The sequence below is a fragment of the Delphinapterus leucas genome, chromosome 15, assembly GCF_059928025.1.
Source record: "Delphinapterus leucas isolate spDelLeu-1000000601 "Yukka" chromosome 15, BTC_Dleu_Yukka2, whole genome shotgun sequence".
NCBI classification, from domain to species: Eukaryota; Metazoa; Chordata; class Mammalia; order Artiodactyla; family Monodontidae; genus Delphinapterus; species Delphinapterus leucas.
In genome coordinates, this window is record NC_143143.1 from 55,805,774 (window position 1) to 55,818,503 (window position 12,730).

A 12,730-nucleotide genomic window follows, 5' to 3' on the forward strand; every position below is an offset into this window, starting at 1 on the left:
ATGATCACAGTATTTTTAAAAGGAGCAATCAAACAAAAAACTCTGTCCTACATATCTGAGCACAAGGAAAGTGTGAAGGCTACATCTCAGGCAGGAAGGAGGGTGGGTTGGGGAAGGCAAAGGGGGAGGGAAGAAACCCCAAATCATAGAAAATGAAAAAAGCATAGAATAAAGTTGAGCAAACATTTAGAATATACAAGCTCACTTACATTATTATTGCAAATATGTACATTTGTATATGCCAATGGTAAGGACTAGGAGGTTATAGGGCAAAATGAGAACCCTGACAATCAGATGCTGGGACTGTGGGCAATGTTTTGGATTTCTGTTGTAATTTTAGTGTCACTTTTACAATAAACTTACATTAAAATAATGAATGCTCAGAAAGGACAAGAAATCAATGGTTGGTGAAATTATTCACATTTAAAATGACTCTGTCAAGAATAATTCAGAAATCCTTCGTAGTCTTGCCCATAGTAGGCACCAGACAACCCTTTGCTAAAGTGAAAACTAGACTCGCAAAGCCTTGATTTGATCTCATAATTCATCAACATGAACAAGGATGTTCAAACACATACGGAGTCAATTAAAAGTTCCTTAAATAAATTTTGCATTTGAATCACTATATACCAATTCACTACATGCCCACTTAAATCTGGTTTCTGGAACTATTAATGAAATGAGAAAAGACAGGAATTATAGAAAATGTACTACATCATGGCCTGAGTGTTTTCACATAAGTAATGAAGTCATTTTGCTTATGAGGCTGTGTGTGCCCTTGTAATTAAACTCAGGAGAGCTGGGACTTGAAATGTCAACATCAGCCTATAAGTACTTGTTCTTTCTGTTTTTATTGCTATTGTTATTATTAAAAAATTGACATGTAGGAAATAACCTGTATGTGTTCTGGACTTTAGTCTTGGTCTCTGGTCTAGAACTCACCAGGATTGTGGAAGATGGGCACCGTGCTAGCAGCACGAGAGCCACGGAGGTGGGCGTTCCTCATGTGCTGTCAGGGGTGTGCGGCAGGTCCCTGCACACCCTGGGGAAGGTGCTCCACTGGGCTGCCTGGCTCCCAGGTCTTCCACCCACTTTCTATGTTAAAACCTTCCAAATGTATCCTTGCAAAGAACACTGATTAGCAGTGGAGGTTCAGAACATGAGGTACCATTATCAACACTCACGTTTTAAAATACTTAGGATAGATTGTCTGACAAGGCACATTTTTTCACCCTTACAGGCAATTGATAATATTCAGCAACTTTTATCTCCAAATACGGTTCAACAACTCTTGGGGGTGGTCTCTGAGCATACTCCCAGAGGGCCTGTGGGGTATCTTTTAGAGCATTAGAGTCATTATTCTTATTTAAACTGTATTCATATTTTGTCATATATACATAGTTTAACTAATGATAAGTAGAGGTGTATCTGCTCTTGATTGTGGCATGCATGAATTCTTGTTCTTCCGAAAGACATAGTTTCTTTTTAACCTTTCTGTCAAGGCATTGTTTTTTTTGAAGCTGTAAGTGATTCACAGAAATGATGGCTCCTTGCCAAAGTGGCAGTAAAAGAACGGCTAGAGATTTTATCGAGTACCTGTATAAAGGGAGTATATTTAAAGATGCTCATATGCATGTACCTTAAAACATGCACACAGGGTTGGGGGAACATTAGAAAGCAAACATGCTATTTAGAAATAGTTTCTTAAACACATGGACTATTTCAGAGATGGGAATAGAAAATACTTATCCTTCTGGAGAAAGAACATTTTTGTGCCATAGGCACATCCTGCGAGTAGATCTAGTCTACTCAGAATCAGCTTGGCAGTACTTCAAGGAAAGGAAATATGGGCTTACAAGGAAATATGGGCTTTTGTCTAGCTTTTATTTCTATTTTAGTTTAATTCCTTTATTATATCTTACTTTAATTAAACTAATTAATCAACTTCCATGTAATAAGGTATCAAATACATGGCCATCAGCATCAGTCTTTTCATATTTCCAAAAGTGGGACTGTAGAGAGCAGCAAATCTGGGGTTAGACAAGCCGGGGTTGAATTATGGCTATGACATTTTCTAGCTACTTTACTACTTTACGTCTTGGAGTTTCAGTTTCCTCATCTATACAATGGGAATAACACCTACCTCTAAGAGTTGTTGGGAAGTATTGTGGAGTGCTTGGCACAGTCCCTGGTGCATTCTTTTATCTGCTTACCAAACATTTATTGCATGATACGGTGTGCCAGACGCTCCACCGGAGCTGAGAATGCAGTGATGAACAAGCCACCCTCAGGTAGAGCCTGGAGAGAATTGATGCCCACACATTTATCAAATACAAACAAGAACCTGAGTGAATACTTGGGAATGTTATTTGAAGTGCTAAAGAATCAATCACTGCTCTTTGGTACCTTCAGAACATGTGGGGGTTTGGGGCTTGGGGAGAAGAACTGAGATAACTCCCTCATGGTTTGCTCACCCACACTCATCTCTGTGGCTACCAGCCTGCTTGCAAACTTACTTCACAATAAACCAGATGAAAACCAGCAGGCAGAGCATCATGGGCTGGTCCAGAGTGACCCGAAGTCCTGCTCCCCTTTCCAACCAAAAATCACACTGTTTGTTGGAGCAGAGCTCCCTGATCAGCTGCCACAGGACCCGCTGGTAAAGATTGTTGCCTTGTTTCTCGCGGGACAGTTCCTCCTGGTTCACCGCCTGGGTGGCATTGATGCAGCTGGTGACAAACTTCTCCTTGGTGACGTTGGCCTCAGAGCAGCCATTGTAATGGATCCCATCAGGGAACTGCCAATAGTTGGCCTCGTAGTACCTATTGCCCTCAGCTCCGAAGTTGATATCCAGCTTTCGGCCTTGCTTGATGAAGGCCCCTGGGCGGATCTCTGCAGTGTGGGCCTCCGTGACCTGGGAGGTACTTGGCAAGGCCTTCCGGTTCCACTTGATTCTGTGCTTTATGCCTCTCGCCTTGACTGAGGACAGCTGGCTGAAGAGCAGGACGCAGACAATGGCCAACCAGCATCCACCCAGATGCTTCCTCATTGTGTCAGAATCTGCAACAGAAAAGGCTGGAGCAGTTAACTTCCCCAGTGGGGTTCCCAGTCTCCCCTGCGCCCTCCCACATGTAGGAGATTCTATGAGAGGAATGGCATTCTTGCACCCTTTACATTTTTCTGGAAACATAATTGTTTTCCCAGGCTTGGGCTGCACAGGGTTAAGTCAATTCAATACCAAGTTTCTTGCTTTTGCCTGAAATTACATCCATTCAGGACAGTGATCTTGGTTTTCTCAGACAGATCAGAAGCTGCAACAGGCAACTTGATTATTCATAGATATCCTTTCCAGTCTTACCCTGGGGACAGTGTGGCCCCACCCTCCCCCCTCAACTAGTTTCTTATTGCACTTACTACGTGCCAGCCACTGACATTGCCTAACGTAATTCTCACATAGGGTAGGTACATTATTACCAAGTTGTACTGGGATTCAGAGAAGTTAAGTAATTTGCCCAAGGCCACACAATAGTGGGTGGCAGATTTGAATCCAGCTCTGTCTGATGCTGTTCCCATGTGCCCACTTGCCATGCCCCACTGCCCTTCTGGGCTGCTGGAGGGGATGGTGCTCGAATTTTGTGCTTTTGACTCACTGGGCATGAAGGGCAGCTCCCATAGCCCCTAAGCTAAGTGAATAGCAGGGCCTGTGAGGAATTTCAGAGGAAATGAGATGACAGGGAAGACAAGAGGGCTTGGGGAAACACTGAGAGTCAAGGTGGCCCCAGGGCATCTGAAAGGCTGCTGATGACCTCAGGAAATATCCCTCCCCCTTAAGCCCCCCAATCTGGTAGTTCGTCACATCTGGTTCCTGAACTTACAATAGTTATTGTGGAAATCCACCTCTCAAGGTCAACTGTTCAAGGCACTCCAGCACCTGGACCTTTGTCCATGTGGATCAGGGATACAGGAAGAGCTACTACAGCAGAGCATGCTTAGGCTATCTTCTAGAAGATTTACTGTGTCCATGAGTACCAGAGCTGGTGGAGGTTGAAAAGTTAGCTTGCTTAGGCCCTAACACATCCTCCCTGCAGTATTCCTAAAAGTGATTAGTACTTCTCTGTTAAAATGTTCAACTCTAGTGTGACACTGGTTCTTATGCAGAAAAAGAGGCAAAATGTAACCTAAGTGCACACCCAGGCTCCCCTGGACTCCTGCAAAGAGACCTCTGCTGACTTCTCTTTACTTGCAGGCACTGCCCCAGGGTGGGTACAAGTGTGCCAGGCAGCAGCCTGAGCACCCAGGCTTCCCGCATCCACCCCTCACTTTCCCCCATTCACAGTGAGCTCAGATGAACTTTTTCCAAAGAGATCCAAGCGTGAAGCAAACATTCATTAATCTCCTAAACAGGGGCTACACCCATGTCATCAGCCCATACCCCTTGGTAGGAGAAATCTTAAATAACAGTAATAATATAAATTATGGGTGCATCAAATTAAAAAATAAAAGCATAGAGATCTTGAGAAAGAAATTAGTCTTCAGAGGCAAGGACTTAAAAGCAAAAGAAAATCCCAACCAGCCAACCCTAAACTAGCATTTTATTGTAGGACCAAAACATAGGCAAGAACACCAGTGATGTCTGAACATTCTAACAAGTGTCCCCAGATGTGGGACCCATCCCAGGAGGCAAGAGTAAAGAAATCACTGCATGGTTTACAGTCTGATTAAAAATAAACAACCTTGGCCACAAAAATGGAATGCACACGCAAACTCTGCCCCCCACATACCTTGGGATCTCTCTGGGAGTGCAGTGCACCTCTGGAGCCACGGGTGCACTGTCGTCTTGCACACCTCCTGCACACACTCCTGGGTCTGCCCGGCTATGCAGGAGCTGCAGGGGGAGGTGCATTCCTGTTGCTTTCCAAATATGGGAGACCTTCCCTCCCTGGCATGACCAATCGGGGGTTCCCGAGTGCTTCTTTGCCTGGAGACAGACGGACCCTTTCATTACTCTTTATTAATAAACACCATGTGAAGAACTTGATGAAGTCCAGAAAGACTTGAGAGGTATCTTTTATTTATCTAAGTTATTTATTTAAAATATTTTATACTTACTATTTCTGGTTGATTATAAAGGATATAAATGAACAGCCAGATGAAGAGGTACATAGGGCAGATCTGAAGGATTCCAAGTACAGGAGTTCTCATGGATTTGGGGTACACAACTCTCCCCGAATGTGAGTGCATTCACCAACCTGGAAGCTCTTTGAACCCCATGCCAGAAACTGGGAACAAACCAAATATAATAAAAAATGCTTCTCTCACTCCTATCACTCAGGAAATGACAAAGTTTTAGCAGCTCTGTGCCAGGAACTGGGGATGAAGATCAAATATATATTTCTTATTATATCACAGTGTCACAGCTGTACAGATGAGTGGCTGCATCTGTCCAAGGAGTCTGGTTAGGGCTATTTTTAAGACTGATATTTGGAGAGGTGTCTTTTAGAATGAAATGAAAAGTGTTAGAAGGAAAATGTTTTTCCTTCAATATCTACAAGAGGGTATTTTAACAAATCTTTCTGGATATGCATACTATCCTGCACCTAAAGACCAGTTTCAGAAGCCAAGGCGCCTTTGCTGGGCAGCCTCTGTGGGAAGGGTCATGCTGGGAAGAGGGTGAGAAACCAGCTGGACCACATGACCCACAGCCCAGAACCACAGGGACTGAGGGACCAGTTTTCTTGGAGGAGCTTCCATGGAAAAGCAGGGCTAATGTTGGGTGGAAGATAAATGAGAGGACTCTCCAGGACTTTGAGTTGCTGGGGCCATGAAGAAATGCTTGAAACAATGAATTATTCAAAAGGCCGAGTTGAAGGTTTATGGAAACCCAGGGGACAGAGACAGAGGAAGACGAAACCCACACCGTTCAAAGATGGTGCGGGCTGAGAGCGGATTTCCTCAGAGTGCCTCCCTCTCTAGTGGTGCCCAAGCCTAGCTGGGAGGGAGCCAGAGGATCTGCCTTTCTTGGCACCAGGAGCTGTGCATAGTTATCGGGTGAACGCACAGAAGGGACTAAGGTGTCCGTGTTACAATCATTACTGCAACGCCAAATCAAAAGTGAATTCTGGAGGTGAGATTGGAGTGAGATTTACCTGTAAATAGAATATGATCTTTACCCTGAATATGACCCTATCGATGGTTTCCAAATTCACTTCAAAGCCCTCTTTTAAACCACATTAAGTTGTTGCTTCTGGGATGACCAGCAGATGACGCCAGAAGAGTTTACAAAAACTTTTCACCCTGGAGGAGGGAAACCCCAAATCGAATGCTGTCCCTGCAGGGCTTCCTCTGCTCTAGGTGGATTTTTGGCCTCCACATGGGCCTTTCTTTCTCCCCTGCCTCTACTTTTAAAATTTATCTGATTTTCCTCTCTTAAAAAAAAATTTTTTTTTCATTTTCCTTCTAGAATCATAGACATTTTGGTTTTGTGAACATACACATACACACACTATTAGTAGTAGAAACTTAGTAGAAACTATTTGCAAAATGCAGAAGAGAGGAAGAAAAAGACTCTCAATATTTTGCTACCCCCAGAGACAAGGGTCAGTACACGTTTGTTCAACATAATAGATGCTTAGGGTAATAATTAGGTTTGGGATGTTTAGAGCTGGAAAGGACTCAGAATCCTCTAGTGCAGCTCCTTCACACTATAAGGGCATGGGGCCCAGATAGGCCCAAGGTCACACAGCCAGGAGGCTGTGCTGCCCCTGCAGATCCATTGCCCTGTTCTGTACTCTGTGTACTGTCCACCCTGCCTGTCCCCATCTGGTGCAATCACCTCCATGCCCCCTCCCCTTCAGGCCCTCTTCATTCCCCTTCTTTCTATGCCCTTCCAGAGGAGGACTTTGCCCACAGTGTAGTGGGAGGTTGGTTTAGAGCTGATGAGGCTGCAGATTCCTCCTGTTAGTGAACACAAGACTGTTCTCAGAGGCACAGAAGAGTGTAGAGGGCTGTGAAATGTTTGAGAAGATGGGAGGAGCTCTGGAAGCTGCAAACAAGCAAGAAAATTGTTAACCAGATGCAGAGAGTACAGAGCTGCTCCAACCCTGCCTGGCACCTGGCTCTCACCTGTAAAGATGAACAAACAGCCAAGGAAATAGTGAGAGAACATTAGTTTCTTCAAATGAGCTGAGAGGCCAGAGCTGAGTAACTTGTGTCTTCTGGCATCGATAATTATAGTAGGAAAATAACTGGATGTAGATGGTCTTTGAGAAAACTGGGAGAATGAGACTGATTCCACAGTGTTTGGTGCTCCATGACGCAAAGGACTGTGACATATTTCTCTCCAACATGAATAATAGAAAATTATGTGGATTAAAAAAAAAGCAACAGGGAAAGACTGAGTTCTAGAATGCATGAATGGATCATTATTATAGCAAATCCTTGTTTGATTAGATCTTGGACCTTTCTGAAAACATTTAGAAATAAATAAATTGATCGTTAAGATAGGAAATGCCATGGCAAAACAACTGTATCCAGAAAGGTTAGTGTGTGGGAAGATCACCCACCATATCTTGGCTTCTTGAAGATTTATCAAGTGTCTGTTATGTGGGAGAGCATAGAGATGAATAAGGCAGGTAACGTAGCTCATGGCCTAGTGGTAGAGAAAGAATTGAAATGTGTTTTGGAATAAAATACTTACTAGATAGCTGTGTAGCTGTCTAAACAGCCACGCTCAATATTTTCTTTTTATTGAAGTCTACTATACACACAGAAAGCTGAACATATCCTAAGTATACATACAGCATTATGTAGTTTTACAAATTGAATACACCCATGTAACACACACCAAGATTAACAAGATGAACATGACAAAGCTCAAAGCCTCCTATCTCTCCATCAGGTCACTGCCCCTCCCCTATACTGACCACTGTCCTGACTCCTTACACCACAGATTAGTTTTGCCTGCTTTTGTACTTCATATAACTAGAATTACATAAAATACAATCTTTTGCATCTGTCTTGCTCAAATTACATGTGAGATTCACCCACATTGGGTGTAGTTGTAGCTTGTTCATTTCATTGTGAGACTTCTCCATTCCCCTGTTGGTGGGCGTTTGGGTGGTTTTGGCATGAAGAGCACTGCCATGAACATTCTTGCACATGTCTTTTGCTGGACCTGTGATCACCTCTCTGTTGGATGTATACTCTGATAGGTAGACTTGCTGGGTCATAGCATATGCCTACGATCAGCTTTTATATTCTTAGAATTTCTATTATTGCCTTGTGCAAACCTTAAATATCACCTTCCTCTATGGCTTGCTCACTCTTCCCAAGCACAGTTAGGGGTCTTCACGTGGGTTCTCATAGCACTTGGCACATAGCCAGCTAGTCATCTGGAGCATTCCCTTGCTGTTCATATGTTCAGCTGAGCACACAGAAGTTGAAGGACTGTGTTTCATCCGCATCTCTTTGCCCCACATCTAGCACAATGCCTAGAATCCAGATGCATCTAGATTCCCTTTATCTCTTCCTTATCAGTGGCCTGGTTGAGGACACGGTTGTCAGAGCTGCACATAGATCAAAGCTGCCAAGGTGGGCTGTGCACCAGAGGGCAGGCTCAACACTCCAAATCGCAGCAGGTCCGGATATATAAAGGCAGCAAGAGGAAATTTAACAAGGATAAATGCAACAGTTTTATAATTAAAAAAAAAGAAAATCAAGGGCAGCATGGTGAAGACCTGTCATGGTGGTAGTTGAAACTCCATGGCAGACAGTTGTCTAGAAGAGCAGTATGAGGCACAGCACTTGCAGAGCATAGGCTGCACTAATCAAAAGGTCATTTCCTCTGCAGTCTCTGCCCTTCCCTGCTCAGGCCACAGCTGGTGTTTGGAGCTGGGCTGTGGGGGATTGATTCAGGGCAGGGAGGTGGGAGGAGTGGGAGGGAGTGAGTGAGGGTTGAGAAGTGAGGAATTCCTTCGTGGCACATCAGGGATCACTGAAGGCAATTACTCATCTTGGGCATCACTAAATGTTTGTGGAATAGGATGCTCATAAGTAAGAAGACAGAGAACCACTGAAGATTTAGAGCAGGGGTAACAGCATGAAGGCTTTGTTTTAAGTTGATCCAGAAAGGACTGGACTGGGAAAGGGCTGAAACTTCCACCCAAAGATTCTAAGAAGGGCAGAGGATGCCAGACTAAGCCACCATGTTGAAGTTCCTCATTCAGCCTCCCACCACTTTTCTCATGTTTTTGTAAAGCATAATAATTAAAGCATAATTTCATCTGTGGTTTGTCTTCTCTCCCTAATATGCAGGAAAATGTCCAAAAGGAGAAAGGCCTTCCCCAGAGTGAGGTTACCTGGAGCAGGTGAGAGGGGCCATGTACTGTGTCAGGGCAATGACACCTTCATTATCCACAGTGCCCTTCATTCTCAGGAGGGACCTTGGGGATGCTGCAAAGAGAGCGAGTGTGAACTCGAGACCCAGGTTCTCATTCCCACGCTGCCATTCTCTGCCTCTTGTGGCTTCATTTATCATCCGTCAGAGGAGACCTTAGCCTTCTCTGTCATGTAAGCAGCACTTTGTCTCAGAAAACAAATGGCATCTTTGGGGCAGGTGGAAGTTCACACTGAGAATCAGTTTTCACATCTGTGCAAGAGGTATCACTCTGCCCCACCCCACCCCCATCCCCAACTAGGGCTCATCAGACACTGCTTGGCACTGTTGGAATCACAGAATTCAATATAAATCTTTTGCCTGAAATATTATAAAGGGAAGTAAGCTAAGGTCTAAGAGCTGCTTTGAGTGCATGGGCATGTGTTAATTATTGGCCTGCTAGAAATACTAATGAAGGATTTACTGCTATGAAGGCAACTAACAAAGGCTGAAGAGGTTGGTTCCAAAGGCTGGGTCTGTGATGGCTTTCAGCCAGGAGAAAATCAAAGCACTATCAAGACAGTTCACATTTGGTGGGGAAATTAGTGGTCAAGCTGCAGAGCTTATCAAACTGGACAATGCAGGAAGAGGTCACTTCTTGATATTAATGGCTGTAGGGACCAGACTCACCAGGAGATGGGAATGAGGGACCCAACATTGTAAAGAAAAGTATTTACTGAAGTATAACATGAGTACAGAAAAATGTACATTCATAAGTGCAGGATTCAAAAAATTTTCACAAACTGAACAAACTTTTGTAACCAACAGAACATTCTAAGCCCTTATGCCCACCCCCACCACCCACCCAAATGGTACCCACTGTTCTGACTTCCAATGCCCAAGCTAGTTTCGCCTGCTTTTGTATTGTATACAAATGGAATCATGCACTACGTGCTCTTTTGTTGCTGGTTAGTTTTGCTCATCATTATGTTTGTGACATTCATCAGTGTTGTTGCCTAGAAGTGTTATTTTTCAATTCTCATTCCTGTATGATATATGGCTATATAAGTAGGCCACAGTTTATTTATCTCTTCACCTCTTGATGGATATTTGGGTTGCTCCTCATTTGGAGCTATTATGAATTCAGCTGCTTTGAAAATTCTTATGTACATCTCTTGGTGAACATAGCTCTCATTCTTGTTGGGCAAACCCTCAGTGACAGAGAGGCTGGGTCATCGAATAAGTGTCTTTTCAGTTTTAGTAGAAGCTGCCAAGCCATTTGCCAAAGTTGTTCAACCAATTTAGATGCATCTGCATAAGAGGTCTCCGAGGTTCCTCTTGCATCTGCTGCATGCCGGCCCCTCTGTACAGGAGACTTCTTTTAATTCTTTGCACCATTGTAGGAAAGGTGCTCAATGGAGAAATTTTGTTGTGTTGTTTAAATAAACAGTAACAACAGTTTGGTAAGTTATAGTAGAGCTTAGAACAAAGCATAAAGGTTAGGGGAGATTAGGCCTAACTTCGTCCTGCTAGTTGCAGGGGTTCTTAACCTGGAAGGGGGCTGTCCATGGATAGAATTTGGAAGATACATGAACTTAGGAAAAACCATCACATCTTTATTTCCACTAACCTCTACCTGAAATGTAGGCTTTCCTCCATGAAAAATGTAGGTAGCAGACATAGTAGCATTATTGTACTTGCGACCATAACCCACTAGAATCACAGATGTTTTCAGGTCACATTACAGGTAGGGTGGCCAACTGTCTCAGTTTACCAGGGATTGAGGGGGCTCCCAGGACATGGGAATTTCAGTGCTAAAATGGGAAGTATGGGGCAAATCAAGACAAGTTGGTCACCCTAATTCCAGGTTTAGCAAATCTCAAAATATCCCTTACACTTATCACTGTGAAGTCATTCGGCTCACTAGTAGATCTTATTTAGTGAGTTTTAGATATTTACATTTAATCAGTGTAAAAATGTTTTGATAACTCTATTTCAGCATAATTGGTTTCCTATGTAACCTCTGTATTTTATGCATTTAAAGCCATTATTCTGAGTAGGGTCCGTATGCTTCATCAGACTCACAAAGTGGTCTGGCAGGGATAGACATTTCAGCTGGGTCTTGATGTATAAACAGGAGTTTGTCAGGTGGAGGGGGGCAAGGAGGACATTTCAGGTGGAGGGAACAGCATGAGAAAAGGAATGGAGCCATCTTGAGAGTGCCTCTAAGGCACAATAAGGTAAGACTTCATGATGTGTTTGAATATACCTTTAAAAATTATTCTTGGGGTAGTGATGGTGGTAAGCTGTGATTGCCAGTATGAAACAGCCCCTTCGTTCAGTGTGTATGACGATAGGTACCAGGCAAGGGTTATCAGAGTGCAGAGGAAGTGGTGATCATTGCAGTGGAAGTCTGCAGATAAAACTGTCTGGAAGGAAGACAATGAGACTAGCTTTTGGAGAGAAGTGAGGATGGGCAGGGGGTAGTGTCTTATTTCAGGTGTGCCAATGGAGGACCAGATTGCCACTGAGAGGGCTGTAGGGAGGAAGACACAGAGAGGGACAGTTGATGTCTTTGATGTTCTTCTGGATTTCTTTCACAACTGTTTCTGCCCTGCAAATTTTTTTCATCCAACTCAGCTTTATGGTCTGTAGGAAGGGCTAGCACTGAACAATGCATTCTCTTTTCTAGCCCTGGATGATGGTCACTGCCAGGGGAACAATCCGCCCAGCACAGATATGTCTCTACTAGCAGTTCACACTCCATATCCAGCTCTACAACAGATGTCTTGACTTCAAGAGTTGACCAGGTCCTCTCACCCCTTCACTTTAGTTGCCATATGGAAACATTTAGAATTTTCCAACTGGACATGAACCAATACTCCTCTTATATTTTCTGATCTCCTGACCTCAAGTGGAAGTGACATATAGGTATGAAATGACACACAGGAAAGGAGGATCAGGTATAAACTTGGGAGGGAAAACCAAATAGAAGGAGAACCAACGGAGGGAAAGCCAAAATATCACATGCATTATTCAGATGGGTTCTTAAGTGATATAGCAAGGCCCCTGAACAGGGCAAGCAGGTCAAGGTGAGTAAAACAGGGATGTAATGTGGGCAGCTCAGAAGCTAAGGCTCATATTGAAGGCCTCCATTTCTCAAGGCCTGGTATTCACACCACCCAGTCTTGCCAAAGACTTAGCTCATAGCATGAGAGGGTGTGTCCTTATTCATCTGTGTAACTTCCCTACTAGGTGGAGAGGAAACAGCTGGGGCCACATCTGCTGGGCAGATTGAGAAGTCAAGAGGAAGGCCATCTTTGGGGAAAAGGGTAAAGTTTCCACCAGGTGGATGAA

The 12,730-nt window shown here is 43.8% G+C and overlaps 1 protein-coding gene across 1 annotated transcript; it reads right to left on the reverse strand.

The window, feature by feature from the left end:
• Positions 1 to 1,552: 1,552 nt before the first annotated feature.
• On the reverse strand, positions 1,553 to 3,411 carry PRND (prion like protein doppel). Its single transcript, XM_089896597.1, has one exon. The coding sequence runs from the start codon at positions 3,188 to 3,190 to the stop codon at positions 2,513 to 2,515; it is 678 nt and encodes a 225-aa protein (XP_089752723.1). The 5' UTR covers positions 3,191 to 3,411; the 3' UTR covers positions 1,553 to 2,512.
• Between the last annotated feature and the right edge of the window lie 9,319 nt (positions 3,412 to 12,730).